Source organism: Ursus arctos, unplaced genomic scaffold (genome assembly GCF_023065955.2).
Source record: "Ursus arctos isolate Adak ecotype North America unplaced genomic scaffold, UrsArc2.0 scaffold_25, whole genome shotgun sequence".
Classification (NCBI taxonomy): domain Eukaryota; kingdom Metazoa; phylum Chordata; class Mammalia; order Carnivora; family Ursidae; genus Ursus; species Ursus arctos.
The window spans coordinates 42,179,538-42,204,570 of record NW_026622930.1 but is presented as its reverse complement, the minus strand read 5'-3'; the positions used below and the strand labels follow the sequence as shown (position 1 = coordinate 42,204,570).

Here is a 25,033-nt window from a genome sequence, read left to right as displayed (position 1 = left end):
GTTTGCCTTTAGCCCTTGGCCACACCCAGTTACCACAGAGACAGGGAAATGTAGTCTTTTATTCCGAGCAGCAACACCCCCTGCTACAAATCAGGGTTTTGTTACCAGGCAAGAAAGGAACAGAGGACCGTGGGATAGATAACTAGTAGCCCCTCCACACTCCCAAATCACTAGTAAAATTAATGCTGGAGAAAGACGAGCTAAATTTGTTCTGTGGCTTCACAGATCTCTTGGCAAATGACCATGTGTTGTGTACTCTCTGAAGTAGTGCTGTGTAAGCAGCTTGGTTCACCAGCATAATTTTTTAACAATTACATATATGATTTGTGAAAGTATATAGTTTATTTATTGTTGGACAATTTTTTTTATAAATGACACTACAATGAACATTCTTTTTTTTTAAAGATTTTATTTATTTGTTTATTTATTTATTTATTTTTTTATTTGACAGAGAGAGAGACAGCCAGCGAGAGAGGGAACACAGGCAGGGGGAGTGGGAGAGGAAGAAGCAGGCTCCCAGCGGAGGACCCTGGTGTGGGGCTCGATCCCAGGACTCTGGGATCACGCCCTGAGCCGAAGGCAGAGGCTTAATGACTGAGCCACACAGGCGCCCCTACAATGAACATTCTTAAAGTTAAATCATTTCCTTAGGTGAAGTCCTAGATGTGGAACTTTTAGTTCAAAAAGTACGTACATTTTAAGCCTTTAGGAAAACAATGCTGTCCAGAAATATTGTACTGATTTATGCTCACACCCTTTCATCCTCAGTTTTGCAATCATTTGATATTGTCACTTAAAAAGCTTGGCCAATGGGAAAGGCAATTTTATTGCAGTAAACAATAAAGAGTTTTCATAATGAAAACAGGGAGTTCCAAGTTAAAGTGGCATATAAAACATATGCCTATAATTTTGTTCTCTCCCCACACTCCACTAAAACTACAGTAAAGGGATGTAAAAAATAAATCAACAAAAACAAGAACAGGAAATAAAATAACAGCAGCGCCTACTGGAAGATGGAAAACAGCCAAACAAGGATAATTCACTAACCAGCCCATGAAAGTCAAATCCCCAACCAGCAGTGGAGAAAACTGACTCAACTTGATTCACACTGAAGAATTCTCAAAAAGAACAGGAACTAACACAAATTTAATTCAAGCCTTTATTTCCCATTCAGATATCTGCTACAGCCATTTCAACTTGTCACTTAGCTTTCAACATTGATTCTAACACATAATACATGATACACAGTGCAGGCAAAAAATATTTTTTTAACACGTACCCTTTATTTTCAAAACACATATCTTATTTCATTCCACCACCCCAAATCTTTGATTGCCATGCTCTATATCCTTGAGAATGAAATCTTAAGTTCCTTGTCTGACATATCCACCTCTACATGATCTGACTTCCACTTACCTCTTACTTACTCATTCACAAAATGTTTGCTGAGTGTTAGATATGGGCCAGACACTGTAGAAGGCATTAGGGCTACAATAGTAAGCCAAAAATGACATATCTCTGTTCTCATGGAATTTACCATATAATGGAAAAGACAAACATTAAGCAAAGAGTCTTGAACAAAATACAAAGGTAAAATTATAATAAGTGCTATTAAAAAGAGGTACCTGAGTTATGAGGGCATATAATGGGAGAATGGTGAAACATAAGGAAGATCAGGAAAGTTTTCCCTGAAAAACAGATGATTGAGCTGAGAGCTGATGGAGAGAGATTTACCAGGCAAAGGGACAGGAGGGGAGAAAGCATTTAGGACAGAAGCTCTAGCATGTGCAAAGGCCCTGAGGTGGGAGAAATCATAGCATACCCGAGAAGATGAAAAGCCAATGTGACTAGAGCATGGAGAGTGAGGAGGAGCATGCTAGGGGATGAAAAGGAGAGATAGGTGGCCCAGGCCATGCATGAGTCTTGCTATTTTAACTACTCAACTGTGCCCTTAGAGCAATGAGAAACCACCGATGTGATTGAAAAAGGGGCATGTTATGGACTGAATTGTGTCCCCCTAAAATTCGTATGCTGAAGTTCTAGTCCCCAATGTGACTGTATTTGGAGATGGAGCCTTTAAGGAAGTAATTAAGGTTAAGTGAAGTCATAGGGTAGGATGCTAATTCAATAGGACTAGTGTCCTTATTTTTTAAAAAAGAGAGAGAAAGAGACACCAGAGATCACTCTCTCTGTGCAGGTGTATATAGAGAAAAGTCCATGTGGGACACAGTGAGAAGGCAGCTGTCTGCTAACCAAGGAGAGGGTTCTCCCCAGAAAGCCTGCTGGAATCTTGATCTTGGACTTCTCACCTCAAGGACTGTGAAAAAACTAATTTCTTTTGTTTTAGCCATTTGGTCTGTGGTGTTCTATTATGGTAGCTAGGGAGACTAATACAGGGAGTGACATTCCGTTTGGATTTTCAATTAGGCTATTGTCTAGAAAACTTTTTGGAAGGAGGCCGGGATGGATATAAGTAAATATGGGGATATCAATCCACAGATTCTTCAAAAAGTCCAGGCAAGAAGTACTGGTAACTCTGATGAGGATAGTGATGAGGGCTTGCAGTGAAGTGAATTATTTGTTAGAAATTATTGCATTTGTAATTCATTTGAGATAGAGATGTAGTTCTCTTTTAGGCAAAAGTCTAGAGGTAGGTCAATGTAGGACTGATACGGTGCTCCACAGTGCAAGGGACCCAGGCTTCTATTTTGCTCCACGTGTGTAACCCCCATTTCTAAGGTCGCCTCATGGTTCAAAATGCTTGTTGCAGCTCCAGCCATCATTTCATATTCTTGCTAGCAGAAAGGAGGAAAGAGAGGGAGAATGAGACAGTAAATCAGTTTAAGGAAACCGTAAGGATGCACCACTCATTCCATTGGCCACAACTCAGCCTCATGTCCACCTTTAACTGCAAGGAAGGTTGGAAAATACAGTCTTTGTTCAGGGCAGCCACCTCTGCTGTTGAACACTGTTGCTCCTGTTCAAGGTGGTGCAGAGCCAAATGCAAATCCTCTCTCTCTCTCTTTTTAGGGACAGAGAGGGAGATAGGGGGGTAGGAGTGGCAGAGGGAGAGAGAGAATCTTAAGCAGGCTCCATGCCCCAGCGAGGAGCTGGACAATGATGCAGGGCTCTTATCTTACAACCCTGAGATCGTGACCAGAGCCTAAATCAAGAGTTGGTTGCTTAACTGACTGGGCCCCCAGGTGCCCCGCCTTTCCTTCTCCCCTTCTTCTTCAAGATTTTATTTATTTATTTGACACAGAGAGAGGCAGCGAGAGAGGGAACACAAGCAAGGGGAGTAGGAGAGGGAGAAGCAGGCTTCCCGCTGAGCAGGGAGCCTGCTGCGGGGCTGGGGCTCCATCCCAGAATGCTGGGATCATGACCTGAGCCATAAAGACTGAGCCACCCAGGCACCCCCTTTCCTTCTTTCTTAAAGAGAAAGTGGACTACCAATTTCGGTCTCTTTAGCTTCTCGAATACCATACCTGTTTGGACGCTTTACTCCAATCCCTTCCAGCTCCCACCCCTTCCCATTCTGAGACTGCAGCCTGAAGGGGAAACCAGAACCTCAGTACAGTGTGGCCTGCTGTACTTAGTCGAGCCCCTCCTTCTTGCCACGCTCCAGCACACTGGGAGGGAAAGACTTCCCCTCCTTCCCACTCAGCAGATACAGGCCTTCTGTACTGGCCTCGGTTTCCTCTACTACATGGCATAGACTAAATGCCACTTTTAATTTTGCCATGGTCTGGATTTTGAAATGTAATAGAGCTTGAAAACTTCATAAAACCTTTCTCGGTGGTATCTGCCTTTTTCTAGATTACTGTGTATCTGGGGATTCAAAAATCCTATTTTGGTAGTCAAAAGCTGCTTGCTTTTTTCTGCATTCCTAACATCACAGTTCTATTTATCCTTTGAGGCTTATATATGCTTCTGACTAACCAAGGAGAAGGTCTTATAAGAGAAATGCAAGCAAATATTAACTTGTTTTTAAGAAATTATTATCTGCATTATATAATTTTCTTGGAGCTGTTAACCCTTTCATTTTATATGGTCTCTCTATAGCCTACATTATTTCTTGGAAGGGCAAATTTATGTCTATTTGAAGACACCAGTAGGAATGTAATAAACATCATAACTCTGAGTTTCAAACTTTGAGACAACTTTTGCCCAACAGAACTGAATGAATGTGCAATTGGGTATGATCCCATAGATGACAGGAGTCGTGGAAAATCTTGTATGTAGTACCTTGGCAGAACCTGACTCCTAGTAGCCCATTGAACTTCCAAGTCCCTCTAGTAAAAACCTCTCATGGTCTTAGCTGTTGGGCTGCTGTCATCTATATATACCGTGTGGCAGGAGGCTACCTGAAGCTCACTCCAACTGAGCTGACGCTGATCATTTATGTGGTACATGGTCTGTGGCCCAAAGCTTAGGACATTCATCTAGAACAGTGGTTCTCAACTGGGGTTGATTTCCCACCTCTGTGCCCTGGCAACATTTGACAATGTCTGGACACGTTTTGGTTCCCAATGTGGGAGGTGCTACTGGCCTCTAGCGCACCGCCCCCCTCCGTGGCCCTGCATGGCATTTGGTATTCTGCTGAACACCCTACAACGCACAGCACAGTGCGCCCACAACAAAGAGTTATTTAACTCCAAATGTCGGTATTGCTGAAGCTGAGAAACCCTGATACAGAAGATTCTTTTGGTTCTGGGCACTTCTCACCAAATCACTGTTTCCCTGTTGGTCCTGGATTACCACAATAGTCTCCTAAATGGCTTTCTTGTTTCTCTCTCTCCCATAGTGTATTCTTTTTAAATTTGTTTTACTTTTTTAAAATTTAATTTTTCATTTACATGCACTAAAAATCATTACATCTCATGTACAGTTCTATGAGTTTTAACAAATGTGTGGAAGCCATAGAATATTAGCACCATCAAGATACAGAATAGTAGCTCAAATTTCCAAGTCTTTATTGTGGTTTTTTGTTCTGTCCCTCACAGGAGCCACGCTGGAGTTAGTCTGAGTCTTGGCAACGTATTTTATATTGTAGGTAAGTTCTCATAGTCTTTGCTATGCTTCTGTGGGTGTGTTCTGCCCATATGGAGCTAGGGTGTGTGTGCTGTGTCAGTTTCAAACTCTGCTCTTCAGGAATTCCCTTACACCCCTGGACTCCCTTTCCCTGTTCTTCTGGTCTGAAAGATGGGGCTCTCCATTCTACCCTGTTGTGCAGTTCTGTGTGACTGAGCCTATCCTTCAGGTGAGATAGCAAGAGAAAAGGAAGAAAAAAAAGTAACTGGCATACCTCCTTCACTCTATGCACAACAGGGCTGCTTTCCAAATTCCTCATAGAAAGATAGCTTTTCTCTCAGGTTTTAGGTGCCTGTGCTCCTGCCCTGCTGAGACAGAGCTAACAATTGTGGTGGATGGTGTTGCCCTTGGGGCAGGGCGAGGAGAGAATAAAGGGGGAAGGGGGGGGCAATTCCTTCCACATTCTCCTGTTCCACACTCCTCCCTGATCCAGCCTGCTCTCCTGTCAGGCAGTAGAAGAGGAAAAAAGAACAAGAAAATTCACTGGTACCCTACTGGTCATTCTTCAGGTTCTACCTTCTTGTGGTGGAAGGCCTAAAATTAAGGTCTCATATTATGTGCTGCCATGACATTTGGTGACATTGGGCATGACTGAAGTGCCGGCTCCCTACTCTGCTCGCATGGATAAGGTCCTCTAACCCTACAACTCTCGTCATGGGGACCAGGCCCAGTCCCTGCTTATTCTTCAGTGGCAGGTTTCAGGTCCCCACCAGCCTGGGCACTACACCCGCTTTAAGCCTGCCTCACACAGCCTCTAGTTGTTCACTGGGTTCCCAAGGGCAACTCCCTGGCCCTGCATGGCATTTGGTGTCCCCCCCTCCCTGGACTGTGAGTATATATGACTAAAAAACTGCTATCAGTTTCATCTGTCTAGTGTTGAGTGTTATGTGTTTGGCTCTCCCCACAACCCTAGGACAGGAATCCCTCCTTCCCAAACAGGACGAAGAGGAGGCCACCAAAACATTTCCTTCTTCAAGTCACTGGCTATTTTGTTTTATTTACTCTTTAGAGTCCTCAGGTAGTTCTGTTTATATTCTGCCCAGAGCTTTTAGTTGTAATCGGTGAGAGAGACTACGGCTTGGTTACTGTATCTTGGCTGGCTCTGGAAGTCCTTCTGTCCCTGCAGTCTAACACAACAGCAGAAGCATCTTCTTAAAAGGACGCTGAAGTCAGAATGAGCCTGCTAAAATGCGTAACAGACCGCATCATTCCCCAGCTCAATCTCTCCAACACTCCAACACTATATTTTGACTCTGTAAAAGCCAGAGTCTTTATGATCATTTACGAGACTTAGGATCCAGCCCTCCAACCCCTCTATGACTCACCCCAGCTCATCCACTCCAGTCATTTGATTGCTTTTTTTGTCCCCTGTAACAACATGTATGCTTCTGCCTCTGGGCCTTTGCAGTGTTGTATCCTCTGTGTGAAATGTTCCTCCAGACGTGGCTAATCTCCACAGCTTCAAATCTTTGTTCAGAGATGACCTTCGTAATGAGACTAGGACTACTACCCAATTTAAAATCACAAATCCCTCACCCCTGCACTCCCAATCTCTCTTTTCGTATCCCCGCCCCCACTAATCACCTTCTAACATACAATATTGTTTACTAATTTATTATTCTTATTGTCTGTTACCTCGTCCTCCCTATTAGAATGTTAGTTCCAGGATGGTGGGGATTTTTAATCTGTTTTGGATAATGGGCCCTCAGTAAATATTTATTGGTGGAGTAAACAGGTGGGAATATATAAATAATACAAATGCACTATAGCAAGGGTGTGTTATAGAGAAAAAAAGACTTAGAAGAAATTCAGGCCAGAAAAGATTATTCTAGCTCTGATCTTCCATCAATTTTTACTTAGAATACTTCTTTACTATTGACCCTGATCTTGTCTTCATGTCAAATGCTTCCCAGGGATAAAACACATTTCAGTGACTTCAATACAGCGTAGTATTGATAGGTTCTTGACTTTTTTATACAGGTTAGTCAGGCAGAAAGTTTTCGAAAACCTTCCAGAACTTTGTGCCGCCACCCCCCCGCCCCCGCTCCATGAATAACCCAAGCCAGATGGCATTTCCAAACCCCATTTAAAATAGCTATAATATTTTTTTTGTGTGTGTAAAACATGTTCTAAGGACTGAGTTTGAAGCTTCTGTATATAGTCTACATTAATTTTTTACTGCCCATAAAATAAAATAAATCACATTTTCACCAGTGTTCTTATCTTGTCAGTATACCCAGTCCAACCTCTCTTCTGTGTAATATAAGGCCAGCCCATTTCATTGCCAATAACACTTGGGAAACATTAAAGAAAAAAAAAATGGAATGAAAGGGGGGAAAAACCACAATGGATTGGATTTGCCCTTTATCAGGTGTGATGTCATGTAGCTTAATGTTAATTTTTTCACCTTTTCCTCCAATTCCTCCTATAGGTGGAGAGAGGAGATCAGGAAAAAGTGAGGGTTGGGGGGAGAATCTATGTTAAAGTCAAATATAAGCTCATGGACCACTAACATCATTTTCTCTTCCATCGTTTATTACATGGTACTATCGGTCAAACTTAACAGTCCCCTTCTCATAGCAAAAAGTTTTATGGGGGCAGATCACTATGAGAATGTAGTTGAGCTGTGGAATTTCTTATAGCTAATACTTTTATTTTTCTAATTTTTGCGCAAATGTGGGTATTGTGTCAAATTAGTTTCTGTATTTTGAACCCTGACTTAATGTTATTTATTAACATGCTAACAATTCATTAAATTTAAACATTAATACAAACTTTAAAAATTTTAATAATTCAGGGGGGCACCTGGTGTTTCAGTCCTTGAGCAACGGAATCCTGATTTCAGCTCAGATCAGGATCACAGGGTCCTCAGAAGGGATGTCTGCTCGTTCCTCTTCCTCCCCCTCTACCCCTCCTCCCTACACCCATCCGTCGCGCACTTCAGCTCTCTCTCTCTCAAATAAATAAAAATCTTTAAAAAAATAAAAATTCCAATAATTCAGTTTAATACTAATGAAGAACAACGGCAGTGGGAGCACGTTCTGGAATTATCTTTTTCTTTGGTTCTTTTACTCATTCTGCAAATATTAACTGAGCACCTATTGTGGACCAGGCACCAGGCTAGCACTACGCGGTAAACACCATGATATCCTACCCCAGGAAGTTTCTTTATTGAAAGCAACTGTATGAATTCTAGAGTTCAAACTTTACTTCTTCCAAACTACTTTCCTCACCACATTCAAAAATTAGCTTGCTCCAGTAAGTCTGCACCGCCTACAGAAACTTCTAGAAGTGTCCTTAGGCAGTAGTTCGTAACACCCATATAGATAGCAGTCATCATTCATACTTCAATAAATAAACACCATTGAGAAAAGGAATGTATTCATCAAGTCCTGGAAAGTCGTGGGGATCCGCGGTGGGGGTGTGGGGGCTCAGAGAGGGTGGGAGGAAAGGCAGGCGTGCCTAGGTTTGAGGGACATTTGAGGGACTTGGGTGCTTTGGTTTCACTTCTCCAATGGGTTGAACTCCACGCTCAAAAATAAAGTGGAGAGTTGCATTTGGAAGGTAGACCGTGGTCAACGCACATATTTGCCATTGAAATGATGGACTTAATCATATCACTATGAAATGCTCTCAGAGTAAAGTTAAAAAGGAGCAAGAACGGGCTTGAATGTTAAGAGTGCATTTCTGCAAGATGGCCCCATTCTCAAACGGGCAGAACCTTCTTTCCTAAAAGGAACAGGAACCAGCAGGCGCTCGCGATTCGACTAATTTTGAGCCGCGCCTCCCGCCGTCCGCCGTCACGTGCCGGCCCGCCCCGGTCGCGTTGATGGGTGGGGGCGACTCTGCCAGGCGCCGGGGCAGGAAGGGAGGCGGCAGCCGTGCCATTCTTAAAGGGGCCCGAGGGAAGGCGAGGAGCCGCTGACGGCCGGAAGGAAAATGGTGAGTTGCCGCCGGGAGGGCGGGGGCCGGAGGGCTGGGCCAGCCAGCCGGGCTCTCTCGTTTGCCAGAGCCGGGCTCGGCGGGCAGCGCCCGGGGTGGGTCGGCGGCCGCTTCCGTCCCGGCTGCTGGCGCGTGCCCACAGCCAGGGACTTGGCCTCCCCCCGCCGCCGCTGCCAACCCGCTTAAGGGCAGCATCCTCGAAGCGGCCCTGGGGTCGATCCGCCCAGTGGATCCAGGGACTGGGGTGCGGCCAGTACGGCTGGGTCATTCTCTCTCGGTCTTTCTGGATGGAGGCTTCCAGCTCCTGAACTGCAGGGTCGGAGGGGCCGGCGTTCTGGCCCAGCGAAGGGCTGCCCCAAACGCCGGTTTCTTTGCCAGGACCCGGGCCAGGCCTGAGGGGGCAGACAGGCGCTGAGCACCTTCCGCCTGGCGGCCTTTCCAGGGAGAGCTCGAAATTTCAGATTCCATTCTTGCGGCCTCGCCTTTAGCTTTTGCCTCCTCCTTCCCCAGCCTGCCTCTAAAGATTTTTCCGTATTCTTGCTTTCTTCCAGTTACGGCAGTTGGAAGTCTTTTTGGCCTAAGGTTTTGGTCCTTAGCCTTAAAGTGACCGTCAAAAGCTTTAGTTTGTTCTCGGGGCTTTGGCTTCCATACTCGAATGAGTTGAACGCCTCGCTCAAAAATAAAGTGAAGAATTAAGTAAATTGCCTAACAAGAATTTTCTGGATCTTTCCTATCGGGTGTTTAAATATACTCTTTTCTTTAATTAGAAACAAAACACAATCCCCCACTGTCCTATCTCTGACCTCCCACTCATTTCTCAACCCACCTCCCTCGAATAGATCTTGTCATGGTCACCAGAACCAAGGGACTGCCTTCAATTCTCATCTTTCCTGACTTTTCATCTGCATTCCACGCAGTTGACTACTCTCCTTTTTGAAGCTTCTCTTCCTACATGCCTTCCCCTTGGGTTCTGTTTTTTCTCCTGCTTTTCCTGTTGGCCCATTTGTGTCCCATGCAGACTATTCTCCTTACCTGGATATCACATGTAGGAGTCCTAGGCTCCAATCTAATGCTTTGTTTTCCATTCTGTATACTTTCTCCATCCTTTCTTAACACTCATCGCTTCAGTTACCTCCTGCCTGTAAGGAGATGACTTGTGAATTTTTATTACACTTGCTTCTGAGATCCAGTCCAGATCTGTATATTCCACTATTTAGTTATCCTCTAGGAGCTTTTCCCCACTTGGGTGCCTTAAGGCCACCTCAATTTGTCCAAAATAGAACTCATGCTTTTTCCCTGCAAACCTGTTCTTCCTCAGGTTCTTAACTCCGTGAAAGGTATCATTTAGTCTGTTAACACGAAGTGAGAAGCTTTGGGGTCATCTGGAACCCTTTTTCCTAACTCACACCTCTAAGACCCAATTTGTCACTACCGCCTTTGTAGTGGTTGAGAGTGGCTAGAGATCAGGCTTCACTAGTTGTGTAACTTTGGGGAAGAAACAACCTCTCTAAGCCTTAGTTTCTTGCAAAATGGGGATAAGAAAAACTCATCCTAAGGGATTGTTTTGAGTATGAGGGGAGATGTATGTAAAGGACATAGCACCGTGTTTCTGTCATAGTGTTTAATACATGTTAACTGTTACTAGCAGTATTTCCCTACTTCTCTTTGATCTTCATCAGCCTAAGCTACTTTTCATCTCTCCCTTGTACTAAGCTTGCCAACTAACTAGCCTTGCTCTATTCTTCTTGGCACTCTGCCTGTTTCCTGCATGCAAATCTGGTCACGTTTCCCATCATCACTCTGCTTAAAACACTTTAGTGGCTTCCCTTTGCTCATAGGATAAAGACCAAAGCATGACCTGCTGTGCCCTGTGTGGTCCAGCCCCTACCCAACCTTCTGTTATACCATGTTCCTGCTTGTGCTTGAGTCACAGTGGCCTTTCATTAACTTAGATGTGCCATGATCCCTTTACTCAAAGGGTCTTTGCATAGGCAGTTTTGGTCCTTCAAATACCTTTTTCAGGCAGACCTATTGTGACCATGGTGTTCTTCCCTAGTCCTAAGTTCTTACAGCAGCTGTGTCTCTCCTGTCTAGTTCTTATCACAGGTGCAAACAAGTATGTTTTCTTACCTGTTCCTTTTGATGTAGGTCTGTTCTCTATAAGTGTGTTCTCTACTAGACTATATTAGAAGCTTCCTGAGGGCAGGCCCATATTATTTATTTATTTTATAGGATTGTATCCCTAGCACTTAGCACAGTGCTTACACTCATTAAATGTTCCTTACATGGATAAACCAGTAAGTGAACACTTGAGCTCAACACTCCACTTAACTGTGTGTTAATATTTACCCAGGTGGAGTTGTTTGCAGGGTGTTACACTCATTCGTAAATCCTTCTACTAACTGTAAGCAATTAGAATTGACTGAACCTGGGTCCCTTTTCTTGTAGGAAGGAATTTTTGACCTTATTATGGTATTGGGAGGGGTGAAAATGCCCCCCAAAAGGCTATATAAATTAAATCACAGCATGTTTTTCACTTGGTTCCTGGTCCTTAGAATGTCAGGATTGCACAAGCAGCTCTGAGTATCAGAGCTGGAAGATAAGACTTTTGTGATAAATTGGTCTTTGCCTAAAGAGGAATCTAAAATATTTATTAGTTTCACTAATGGTTTCTACCTTTGTTGAATAGAAAATGAAAATTCTAGTTTTTTGACTCTACCTTTCTTGAAAGATAGAAAAAAATAAACTAGGATTGAATACTACCTTCAGGAAACTCCATATGACTGTCTTAGCATCTCTTTCTCTAAGGAGAACTAATAGGACGCATATACCTGACTCCTACAGGAGCCTTATTCATTGGATAATACTTATTGGTGGGATGTCCTTTCTAATTGTAAATAGCATATCCTATGGTATATCATACCTTACATATTAGCAGTGTTCTGAATTTAAAGGACAATTTAAAATTGACAGCTATTTCCTGCTTTAACTTACACTCTCATTTACCCAACATGGGGTCAAAGCAGGCTTTTATTAAATTTATGTTTTAACTTAAAATTGAAAACCTTAATCTTTTTGGGTTATAATGAGAAATGTGTATTTAGCATTGGTCTCAGAACTGTTCTAATTCTCTTGAAGGAGGGGGGGACCTTATGTATGAAAAGATCAAAGCATGTGGACCTTATTTGGTACCTGAGTCTATCAAACCAACAACAGGGAAAACAAAACAAAAAACATTGAGGGGAATTTGAATTGTTTGATTATTTGAGACTGGAATTATTGTTAGTTTTTTAAGGTAAGATAATGTTATTGTCCTTATATTCTTAATGGCACAAACTGTCATTTTAATGAGACATACTAAAATATTCACAGTTGAAATGACTTCAGGCCTTTGCTGTGTGACAGTCCGTTGGGCAGTATTGAGAGTGTTGATGTAATAAGATTGGCTGTGTGTTAATAATGTTTGAAGCTGAACTATAGGTGCATAGGGTTCCACTATACTATTCCCTCCTTTAGTACGTGTTCAAAGTTTTACACATTAAAAAAAAAAGGGAAAAATAACCATTTCCATGCTTGTGTTTGCAATCAGTAATACATTTGCATTACTAAGAGAAGAGTCCTTTGGTTATTTCCTTGCCACATTTCTGGAGAAGAATCTCGTACATTTTTTCATAATTTATAAAAGGTTCTTTTAGTTTTTGTATTTGTTCCATCTGGTTTTGCTTTCATAATTCTTTTTTTTTTTAAGTAATCTCTGCACCCAGTGCGGGTCTTGAACTCATGACCCCAAGATCAAGAGTTATATGCTCTACAGACTGAGCCAGCCAGGCATCTCACTTTCATAATTCTTAGTAACTTCTTTTTTTATTTTTATGTTTATTTTTTTATTTTTTTAAAAGATTTTATGTATTTATTTGACAGAGAGGGAGAGACAGCGAGAGAGGGAACACAAGCAAGGGGAGTGTGAGAGAGAGAAGCAGGTTTCCCGCCGAGCAGGGAGCCCAATGTGGGGCTCGATCCCAGGACCCTGGGATCATGACCTGAGCCGAAGGCAGACGCTTAATGGCTGAGCCACCCAGGCGCCCCGATAACTTCTTTTTTAAAATTCCCATTGTCATTTCATTAAGATATAAAATGTTACTGGTCTTTACTCTTGTGGTTTATCTTTCATACTTGATTTGTATTTTTTCAGAGTTGTGAGACATAAAAATGTACTAAGGTCTTATTAATTCTAATAAAGATTACTTTCCTGCATAGTGCAAAAATGTTAGACTTTCTGACAGCAGACAGCGATCCTTGAATTTCCTATATTCTTCTCCTCCTCTCCGGTTCTGATGAAGTAGCACATTAGTTTAGATAGTTCTTTAAGATACTTATTAGCCAAAGAGAAAGTTAAAGTGTAGCCCATATATATATATATATAGTCTATGTGAACAAATGTGTATAATTAACCTAGATACAAAGGTTGGTAGATTTAAAAGCTCTTTAAATATTCATGTGTTTCATGTTAACTCACATAATTGTGACGTGACGTTTATAGATGTCATTGTGTGTTTTTAAAGGTATTAAGTTTTATAACTTTAACACGTCCACATATTGAAGTCATGACATTTTATACATGATTTTTTTTTCTTTTCTAGAGTGAGTCTTTGGTGGTTTGTGATGTCGCTGAAGATTTAGTGGAAAAGCTGAGAAAGTTTCGTTTTCGCAAAGAAACGAATAATGCTGCCATTATAAGTAAGCTAAATGTGATTGCCTCAGTTCCATGGTCTTTGTTGATTTTTATCTTATAGCTACATTGAATAAACTGGGCCGTTAGGAAATAATTTGCCTCCTTCTGTTTTAATCTTCCCCCTTACTTTTATTTATTTATTTTAAAGATGTTATTTATTTATTTATTTGTCAGAGAGAGAGCATGTGTGCAGAAGCAGGGGAAGTGGCAGGCAGAGAGAGAAGCAGGGTCCCTGCTGACCGAGGGGTGGGGGTATAGGACAGACTCCATCCCAGAACCCTGAGATCATGACCTGAGCCACCCAGGTGTCCCTTCCCCTTGCTTTTAGATCACTTTAAAAAACAAGTAACAGCTGTTACCCTAGAACAGAGGTGGAGTGTCCTACCTCCCTCCTCAGCTGCCTGTACAGCTCTGGAGAAGATGATCTTAGCCACCTGGTCATTGTAGTGACCCATCCAGCTCCATCCTTTAACTTCTCAGGAGACTAAAAATTGACCGGTCATTCAATCTCAGCCAGAAACCTTTCCCTGCACCTAAAATGGTAAAGTGTTCAGCATTGTCTTCACAGTGATTTGGGACCTTATTTCAATTCTAGACTTGAACCCCAGTTTCATGGAGAGTACTTTTAAGCGTCACTGACTTCTGACAATGGAAAGAATGATTTGCCTATGACTTCTTCCACTGTGAACTTATCTGATGTTATTCAGATTTCTTTTATATTCTTAAATAATATTTAATATGTGGGTGATGACTTAGAAAGATGAAGGAAGGGCAGGTGGGTCACAGTATAGATCTCTATAGACTGTGCTTCACAGAGAGGCATCTGGCAGATGTGAATTAACGAGGTAGTGACAACTTGTAATGAGCTTTGGTTCAATTACAAATAAATACTACAACATAGGCATACAGTTCTTAAAAGTGAAAATTCGTATCTGTTCCATTGTGCTGCAAAAGGTAAAGCTGTATGAGATCTTACCATATCTTACAGAATTTACTATGAAATTAGTGTAAAACCAAAAATGGCCAACTTTTCAGAGTAATGGAAAAGAATAAAGGCATAGATTATCTAAACATATTTCAGTTTGGCTTTGGATTATGTTACATATATTTAAATATAGATATCACTGCCAGTTGGTTTTCTGCTATCTCATAATAATCTATTGCACTATGAAATCTTGACTCTGGAGAAGCTGGGAATTGGTGGTGGTGGTTCTATCTTAACCCCTGGTCTGCTTTTCCCTTGGAGTTCTAACCATGTTACATAGACCAATCTCATTTACAGTCACCCTTTCGGACCTTATTATGTAGAAAGTTGCATATGAGTTACACAATTCTTCGGATACGTGGAAAATGTAAGGAGTTGACATAAAATTCTAAATAAGCAAGTTATGTGATGGGAATTGTGGGTAAAAGCCTTTAAATGCTGACTGCTTGAAAAGCACAGCTAGCTAACAGACCATAAACTAAACTGCAAATGAGTTTTATGTTTGTTTCATAATGTTTTAATTTAATTTAATTTTTATTTTATTTTTATTTTTTTTAAGATTTTATTTATTTATTTGTCAGAGAGAGAGAGCGCACAAGCAAGGGGCAAGGAGCAGAGGGAGAAGCAGGCTCCCTGCTGAGCAGGGAGCCGGATGCGGGACTTGATCCCAGGACCCTGAGATCATACCTGAGCTGAAGGCAGATGCTTAACCGACTGAGCCACCCAGGCGTCCCTAATGTTTTAATTTTAGATGCCAGAAGAAAAGGGCTGAGACCCTGTGGGTTGGGTAGATCAAGGTCACATTAGAATCACAGTTTACATTAAAAAAAAAATCACAGTTTACTTATACTATATTTTTATTTTAGTGAAAATTGATAAGGATAAACGCCTGGTGGTACTGGATGAAGAGCTTGAGGTTTGTTTCAACAGCTAAGTACATTTCTATAGTTAAGCAATTATTATTGCCTAAAAGATGCTATGTTAGTTACATGTACTTTTAAAATGAGTCTAAGTACACGCTCATTATGCATGAAAAGCATGTGCTAATTATTATGTAGCACAGTGTCTTGCTAACTGAATCACCTTCTTTAAAACATTACTGAAATCCAGTGTAATAAGTGGTAGAAGTTAAGGCTACATGTCCAGTGTAACTTCTAAATTGCTTGGCCGATAATGCAAAACTAAAATGCTATGACCTAAGCATTTAGTTTGTCAAATTAAGTAACTAATTTAGACCGGAAAGAAATTCGCTTTTTTCACCCTAAATTAGACATTGATGTTTCCTTTGAGGGGTGGCTTATTATCTTACTCAGTTTTTCCTGAACTGGAACATGAGCCACGACTATTTTGTTAATCAATGGAACTAAACTGAGTGGGCATTCAGTAGTTTGAGGGTTTAGTAATTCAGGTGATATACAATTTAGTAACATAAGATTTTATGTTGTGTTATATGGTTATGAATTTCTGTCTGTTAGTAGAATGCGTGCTTGGTATATCTCTTAAGGATTTATGGGTCAGAAAATGCTTAAAAGTTGTTTTTCTTCATGGTGCCAGGGCATTTCCCCGGATGAACTTAAAGATGAACTGCCCGAACGACAACCTCGATATCCTTTTCTTAGTGCTTTAAAAAGATGTGTTTTCTTTTGTGGTCAGAATTTTATTATGAAGTTGGTGTTTTTCAATTTTTTTTTTTTTTAAAGATTTTATTTATTTATGTGACAGAGAGACAGCCAGTGAGAGAGGGAACACAGCAGGGGAGAGGGAGAGGAAGAAGCAGGCTCCCAGCGGAGGAGCCTGATGTGGGACTCGATCCCGGAACGCCAGGATCACGCCCTGAGCCAAAGGCAGACGCTTAACGACTGCGCTACCCAGGCGCCCCCGTTTTTTTTTTTTTTTTTTCAATTTTTAAAAGCCCTGTATTTTACAAAAATTTCTCCTACACCATGATCAAAATCAAAACATGTATGCCCATCGTGGACTGAGAAAAATGGGAAGCTGACATACTAGTGGGATGAATTATTTCCTTTTTAAAAAATTCCTTTTATTATTATGTGTTTACAGGTAAAAATTTAGGAAGAGAAAAAAATCCATACTGTATCCATTTACTTTTAATAAGTTTATTTTTGAGAGCTTATATGTTTTTATACCTTATCTTTGGGGCTCATGTATACTTTTGTGGAAAGATAATGATAATAAAGGTATGGCTCAAATGGAGAGGACAGAAATTTACCACTCACTAGCTCCCCAGGTGTGTATTTTCTTTCAGAACTTTGTTGGTAAGTACTTGAGTCAAATATAGCAGTAATTTTAGTTTCTTTAACTTGAGAAAAACCTTCATTGTGTATAGTTATAAATACCAACATGATGATGGAAGAGTTTCATATCCTCTGTGCTTTATTTTCTCCAGTCCTGTTGGTGAGTGAATTTCTTTAAATAGTGCATATTTGGTTTTGATCTAATTAAACCATTTTTATAGGAGACATTTTATGCTTCTTTTAAAGATGTAAAGTGTTGAATAACTTAAATAGAGGTATATATGTGCACATGAATTCATCCCTAGAAAGGAGTTGCTATAAAGCGTCCTTTCTGAGAACTTGCTTGTTTTCTTAGGATAAATTTCTAGAAGTGTAAGTGTTTGGTCAAATCATACATGCATTTTATGGAATTTGATATGTAGTGACATTTTAAAACACCAACGTACATTTTCTTTTTAGGTTTTGTGTATGAGTACGTGAACTTCATGTATTATCATGATATTTATTTGTGTTTATCTTTAAAATAGTACTTGATAATGTTCCTGTAACCTTAAGAATCGTCCCAGAATAGCTTACATTGGATATTGAAGTGGCTTATTGTTATTTAGGATATATCCATTACCATCAGAACTCCCAGTACCACTACCATTTAAGCCCACCGTAAACTCCCTGAATCTTCTCTAAACTTTATTATTTGTATTATTTATTTAGCACTTAAAATAACTGCAGTACGTTTTTAACTTTATATGTAAGCAGCCTGTAACTTTTTTTCAGGGCAGATCACCCCACACTGATCCATCCCCATCCCCAAACCTTTATATATGAGGCATCCATAAAATTGATCTTGATATCCGATGTCAAAATTAAGATTGCACTGAAAAGTTCTTAAGTATTTACAGAGTTCTAGAAGATACACAGAGATCTAGCCATATTTATTTTTATCGACCCCAGGGACTTGTTTGTCATTTAGCTGTGGCTTCATGTAGGCAGTATGCAGTGTAAGACTCTTGAAATACACCCATTCACAGTTGGACTGAAGTTTTTTGTAAACCTGTTGGATAAGAAAATCCTAAAAATGTCATTTTAGAAGTAAAAAACGAAAACCCGTCACTTTTTCAAAATCTAAGTCTCGTTTCTATACTAATCTCTTTTCCAGGGTGTAAGCCTGAACAACAGATGATGTATGCTGGGAGTAAGAATAAGCTAGTCCAAACAGCTGAACTAACCAAGGTGGTATCTGTGTTTTACTTGCTTGTTGAGACAATATTTTTCCCACACTATTAGAGCATTAGCTAAAGTCATCAGAAGAGTTAAGTTTTTTTTATGCAGGTAAAAGTTATATATAACAGAGCAGTACATTTTAGAGAGTTTTACTGTTTGGAAATAGAATGATAGGAGTCTTTAATCAAAGTGTGTTTTTTTGAATGTAAATTATAAGTTGATTAGAAGAAATCACATTTAAAATATAGGCAGCTTTAGAAAATCCACTGCCACTATTCAATCCATTGAAAGTTTTTCATCTTCCACAATGTAGTTTCTAGTAGATAAAAGAAAGCATTGAAGCTTCTCAGAGCTCTTTACCATAGGCTAAATGAACCAACTTCTGTGCAGGAATTCCATATTATGCAGTTAACTGTGTCTTGTTCCCAAGTCTGAAATTGTTAAGAATACTTACTAGCTTTATTAAGCTAGATCATTCTGTTTTATATGGGACACTTTACTTAAGATTTAACATGTCCCCATTGTTTTATGGCATTGTTGAAGTTAAATGGTAAACTCTCAAACTTTATTTAACTTCCACGTATTATACAGTTTGAGTTGAAAAAGTATATACTTTTAAGGTTTTGAAATGGAATATTATTCACTAAAACTATATTAAATAACATTTCCTTTCAGGTTTTAAGGACAGCATCAGTGTTTTCCCCTTAGGTGCTTAACCATCAATCTAGGAGATGTCTTTAAGTGCCCTCTGCCTTTTCCCTTTAGCTCATGTGATTGTCATTGACACCACCAACTTACAGACACTACTTTTTCTCATTTGTATAGGAACACCCTGGAGTTGCTCTAAGAGGGTTGGGTGACTAGGAGGGAGCTCTGTTAACAGCCTCATTTCCATTCTAATCCCACAGCACACCATCAAGTGCTGGAATTAAGGCATTACAATTTATAAGTTACTAGTAACAGATAATCACATTGAATCCTGACCACAACCCTGTGAGGTTGATGGTGATATTCCTATTCTATAGATGGGAGAACTGAGGTTCAGAAGATGAAAGACTTGCCCCGGGTTGCTTAGTGACAGAGCCAGGATTCAAACCCACATTGGCCTCAATCCCATCCTTTCTGCTCTGTTACGTTGTTTCTGGATAGCCGTTATACTTACTGGGCCTGCGTGTACAGATTCTTGCAGAGGTTTGTGGCTGTGGACCTGTAGTCCATCCTTTTCAAAACAATCTACAGCTCGTATTTCCTCCAACTATGGAAGACCAGCATATGTTCTCCACTTCCTAACTAACTAGATTGATTTCAGTTGTGTGTACCTGGGGGTATCTCTTCTAGTGGGTAAGATGTAACAGAACTGTCCTTTTAGAATATTCGTAGATTTGATTCGTAGGTTCGTAGATTCTTTTAGAATATTCGTAGGTTTTAAGAGAGTTCTGGTTTTATGCCATCTTGATTGCTAAGCTTTGGTAACTCAGTACTTAGCATTTAAAAAAAGTAAAGGTATATCTAATTTACAAAGATACGTCATGACCAACATGAATGAAAGGAAGGAGAATTTGGTATGTAATATTCACATATACAATGTGTCTGATTTTTTTTTTAAGAGTGTCAAAGTATGACCTAAGGTTTCTTTCTTAAGGTATTTGAAATAAGAAATACTGAAGACCTGACTGAAGAATGGTTACGTGAGAAACTTGGATTTTTCCACTAATGTGAACTTCTGTGTTTCTAAAGTATTTATGTATTAACCTGACCATACTGGAACCAGACATAAATACTTATGCCTAAAAATGCACTGTTACTTACAGTTTGTTTCCTGCAGTAAAGAAAAATTCTTCATTTGTTCAAAGTTTGAACAAAGGGGAAATCATCTTCATAGTAATGAAACTTTGTAAAGTGTTTCCTTATATTTGTAATTGTTAGGTGGACTACTTCTTTCCAGGGACTTTTTGCACTCTTGTGACTAATTTCTATAACTTACGGTTCAGAATTTGTTACTATTTACAGACACCATTGGAAAGTGGGTATTAGATTGTGATAGACAACAGTTGCCTCCTTTTGACAAATACTGGATATTAGCAGTTTATATATGAAAATAGCATATTATCACTTGTCAAATCTTTAAAATTAATTTGGGGTAAAAGACTTGAATGACCCAATTTAGAGCCATGAAAAATAATTTAGTGTAAGCTGCATTACAAGTATACTTGTCATCAATTCCATACCTTTTTTGGTTTCCTGTATCTTTTTAATCAAGTCCAGAAACTTTGTTCATCAGTCATTCATTCTTAAGGTCTGGGAGTTAGATTTTATAGTAGTTATGACTATTATGTTTTCTCCTTACAGAAAGTAGCATCTTAGTCTTGGAAATTGATAAGCTGGAACTAATCAAGGGCTTCATTCCTGGTTGTGTCATAGCTAGATAGTTTTGGATCTAGGTTAATAACACTTTATTTATAAAGCACCTCTTAATGTTGTCCTGTGAACACAAGTTATTTTAAATGTGTTAATACTGTGCCTTTGATTTGTTAGCTTTAAGGTTAGTTTAAGACTTTTACACTGCCAGTATTCCAGATTTGGTGAAATTAATACTTTTGTAAAGGGTCCAAGTAAAACAATTTTCTAATGTGTGTATCTGAAATTTGTAATAAAATCAACTTCATATTTTTAAAAATTCCAACTATCTGCTTGCATTGGTGAATATATGGCAGTCGAGAGTTATAATTTGGGGTGTATTTATGATGATTACCTTTGTGCCATAGGAAAAATTACTTATCTTAAAACCTTGGCCAGAGTTAATAACGTTAACATATTAATAGAAATTGCATCTTATATCCTAAACGTCAGAAGATATTCTGAACTGGATATCTGTCTTGTTGGCATCCTTGGCATAAAGCAAGGATTCTAATTTATAGTGTACTTTAAGAACAACATATAAGTAACTGTTTAACATTAATTTGACAAAAGGTCTTGATACTGTAAAGACTAACCAAATTTGGTGAGCAAATTCTTATATTAAGAATATCTTAGTCATTTCAAAACTAGAAAGGCATTATTTTATGTTGGCATATTTTTCATTTATATATTCTTTGCATTTTTTTGAGGTTTCTGTGCCAACACTAATAAAGAGGTAAAGATAGTTGGAATTTTCATGATATTAAATCTTCTGTTGCCAACACTGTTTGGCTTCACTAATTTAAAAAACAGGAAGCAATAGGAAGTTAGTTGGAGATGAGGAAGTGCTAGAAGTGGGCATTTATTTTGGTTAATGAATGGGAAGGATTCTTTATTCCAATTTCCAGAGAGAGAGAGAGAGAACTTCACCCAGGAAGTTTACAAATTCTTTAAACAGCTATTTTGATATTGGAGAATAATGCTTATAATTCTACGGAAATGCAAATATAACCCAAGTGAACACGGAGTGTTTTTAATGTTTTTAAATGAAGGAAATGCGATTTCATGTCACCATGTTTGCAGCAATAAGAGAAACTAGTGCTGCAAGAATGTATTTTTTAATGAGGTTCCTTATTTTGTCTTGCATGTTTTGTTTTGTTTTGTTTTTAAATTTGAAAGTCCTTCATATTGTCAGATGACACTGACTTCCATAAACAGAACTTAGTTCCCCTGTTCTCTAACAGGGACAAAGAGCTGTGATAAATCATGCTTTTTTGAGCTTGTTTGACTCCTTATCAATAACATGTATCTTGCAAGACAATAGATTACGATTGGGGAATCAGGAGAACATGTTTCGACTCCCTCTGTCCTATTGGGAGATTTACAAATCCTATGCTCTAGAGTGTTCTCAGACTTTTATATAAATTTCCCTTCCAGTAATCAAATTTTGCACTGTTCTTTTCAAGTATAAGTTCAGTTTGCTCTCTTTTTCTGCCTTCTCTGAAATAGTAACTCCAGATTGGATAATTCCAGTCTTTACATTCCATAGCTTTCTGGTGCAGCCATTCCCATTCATATCTTAATCTTTCCCTTTTGGCATCAGCTTTTTTCCTGGGAACCTCCTTCATGGTCTTCTAAGTCAGCATTCGTTTTGAAATTGTTGGCCTTGGATACGTTCTGCATAGCATCTAATGTTGTCACAATAGAGCCAACTAGTAATCCTAGCATGTTTTTAGTATGGTTTTTGTGGCAACATAAATGACATATGAAGAAAACTGTTCTCAGGTTACTATGCTGAAATCCCCAAATGTCAGGGTTTTGAATAGTCTTCACTTTGTTTTGGTATTGAAGCAGTCATGTTAGGAGAAAGGTTGTTAGATTGTTTTTGTTTAATTGACTTCTAAAATAAATGTTCAACTTGTCTTATTTCTAAAAAGTTTACCATATGCCTAGTGCAGTTAAACATACTCTTGTTTAAGAGGGTGTTGCTAAATTTTTTATTATCATTACTAAATCATCTTTGTAGCAAAATGTCTGTCAGCACTTTTCTCTCCCCTTTTATCTCCTATTTTCAGGAGTCAAAGGTAGCCATAAACTGTATCCTGGTCTGACACTTTTAACTAAAAAATTCCATTTAGAGGAGTTTATTGCCAAATTAAATTTGGCTGTCTTTATTACCCACCTATATAGATAGTAAGGAAGGTATACTTTAAAAAATGTTTGGACTACTTTAAGACCTGAGCAATGTCATTAATCCATAACGTGGACTAGTGATGAATAGATATTTTCATAAGAGTTTAAATGCTGATATTCGGTGGAAGTAGAGAGTAACTTGTATTCTATCAATTCAAATATTCTTAGTATGGTTGCTTTCCCAGTTTGTTCAATATACTGATAATACTGGAATCTATAGAATTTGAGCCTTTACAACTTATGTGAAGAAGTGTCTCAAACATTTCTGGACAAATCTTATTTTGTATTTCTGGAAGAATGTAAATATTCTTAGGCCACTTAACACCACTGGTCCCAAGTTGAATATTCTTGAGAAATTTGTTTCTTGTTGTGCCATTTGACATTTCAAATCAGTGACCATGTTCCTGTAATATTCGAAACAACTGTGTTAAGGTTGTGATAGAAACTGTGTTTTCTTGCTTTTTGGAATATAATTCATACACATATATTACTTGAATGTTGTTTGAGATCACTAACTTGCCAGGGCAGTTCCCGCTTATCTAGATGGTCCAACAGAATCTCATTCAGGAGGCTTGAAACAGTAATGGTTTAGTCTTGTGAATTTTAACAGTTCCCTGTCCTCATTTAACAAACTCAACAACTGGCCCAACTTCTTAAGCTGTGATTTCAGGCTCTGCTAGTTCATACTCTGCATGTTTACTTTGGACAGTCTTCTGTTAAGCATGGTGCTTGTACTGGTTTAAATAAAATGTTAACATGAAAGGACTTCTGGCTTTTCATTTTTTTCTCACCTCCTCTCCCTTTTTGGAGTTACTGTTACCTGCCTGGCTCAATTGTGGCCTTTGCGTGAGCCACACGGATTCAGCAGTTTATTTTCTCTGGAAAAACTGAGAGGCAAAATAAACAGGAATCACTTGGCAAAGATAGGATTGGGTGAGGGAGAATGTAACAAGATTATAAAAATTCCTCAAGCTTGTTCTGAGGCTAAAATAATTTGTTTGTAGGGGCAGAGGGCATTATCTCAAATGAACTCTTGCTCTCAAAGGGAAAACCGTAAGTTAGAAGGGCTGTGTACTTCCTAAGAAATCAAATTGAAGGATCTTTTATTGAATATAGTATGTCACTGTTTATTAAACATCCATAGAAGACCATCTTGCCTTTGTTTTAGGCTATTCTGCGTGATTTGTGTTTCATAGCTATCTATCGAAAGAATACAAGTCACCACTACTTAATTTTTAGAGTCTACCATACACTTCTTGTGATTGAGTACATGATAAAAGTCACGATTTGTTCATGTTTGTGAAAGGAGTAGTTTCTTGCCTTCTTGTCTTCAAGAATCTCACAAGGAGAGTTGGCCAGAGCTTGGAAACATGTCTTATTTCTCAAATTTGTTCATTTACCTATTCAAAACAGCCAGGTCCTAAATTTTTTTATATCTATATATAAATTTTTTTTTTTTTTTGGTCCTTTTCAGCAGCAAAAAGCATTTCTAACCACTGAATGTCACAGGGCGGGCCCATTCTCATTCGCATGAGAACACACCCTGAGTGGATATTGGATCCTTTATGGTAATATTTTTGGCTATGTTGGGGAGCCAAGTAGATTAAAGATCTTCCTGCTGAGCATCAGGGAGTTTTCACATCGTCTTGTTCTTTGAGATCTGTCCCCAGGTGACATGGTACAGTTACAGGAAAGAAAGAGCAGAATGCCTGTGTTGCATCGAAAAGCCATGCTGTAGTCCCCAGAGAAAGCGTGTGTATGTGCGTGTGTGTGAGAGCGTGCGCCAGCAAGACGCTCCTTGTCCCTACCACCTACATAATTAAGCACAGGTTGTCTTCCTAGAATGTAAGGCCCTCAACATCTTGGCCCACTCCTCACCTGTGGTGGACAGTCAAGCCCAGGTGTGATGCAGCCCTTTGTTAGGTAGAAATGCCCCAGCCACTGCTCCTTGGCCTTTAGGTCGCCATGATTTGTCCCACATGGCTGTACTTGCCCGTCCTCAGCCCCTCCCCAGCCTCAATACACACAGGACCCTCGCTGCCAGCACCCCCTGGTTGAACTCTAGAGCCTCTCCTCTAAGATGTTTGCGACTGGTACCAAACAATGAGCTGGGCCCATCTCTCCCAGTGTCAGGCACCAAGAGGTACTTCACAGTTCAGTTCTTGACGTTGGAAAGAGGAGCCCGTTGTCATGAAGTGGGAACTGAGCTCGGAAGAA

The 25,033-nt window shown here is 39.6% G+C and overlaps 1 protein-coding gene across 1 annotated transcript; it reads left to right on the top strand.

The window, feature by feature from the left end:
* The first annotated feature begins 8,887 nt into the window (after positions 1-8,887).
* On the top strand, positions 8,888-23,578 carry GMFB (glia maturation factor beta). The gene is made up of 7 exons (XM_026480354.4): positions 8,888-9,033; positions 13,674-13,770; positions 15,617-15,666; positions 16,305-16,354; positions 17,083-17,165; positions 18,162-18,235; positions 19,869-23,578. Exons 1-7 carry the CDS (start codon positions 9,031-9,033, stop codon positions 19,938-19,940), a joined length of 429 nt encoding a protein of 142 aa, XP_026336139.1. The 5' UTR covers positions 8,888-9,030; the 3' UTR covers positions 19,941-23,578.
* The last annotated feature ends 1,455 nt before the right edge of the window (positions 23,579-25,033 follow it).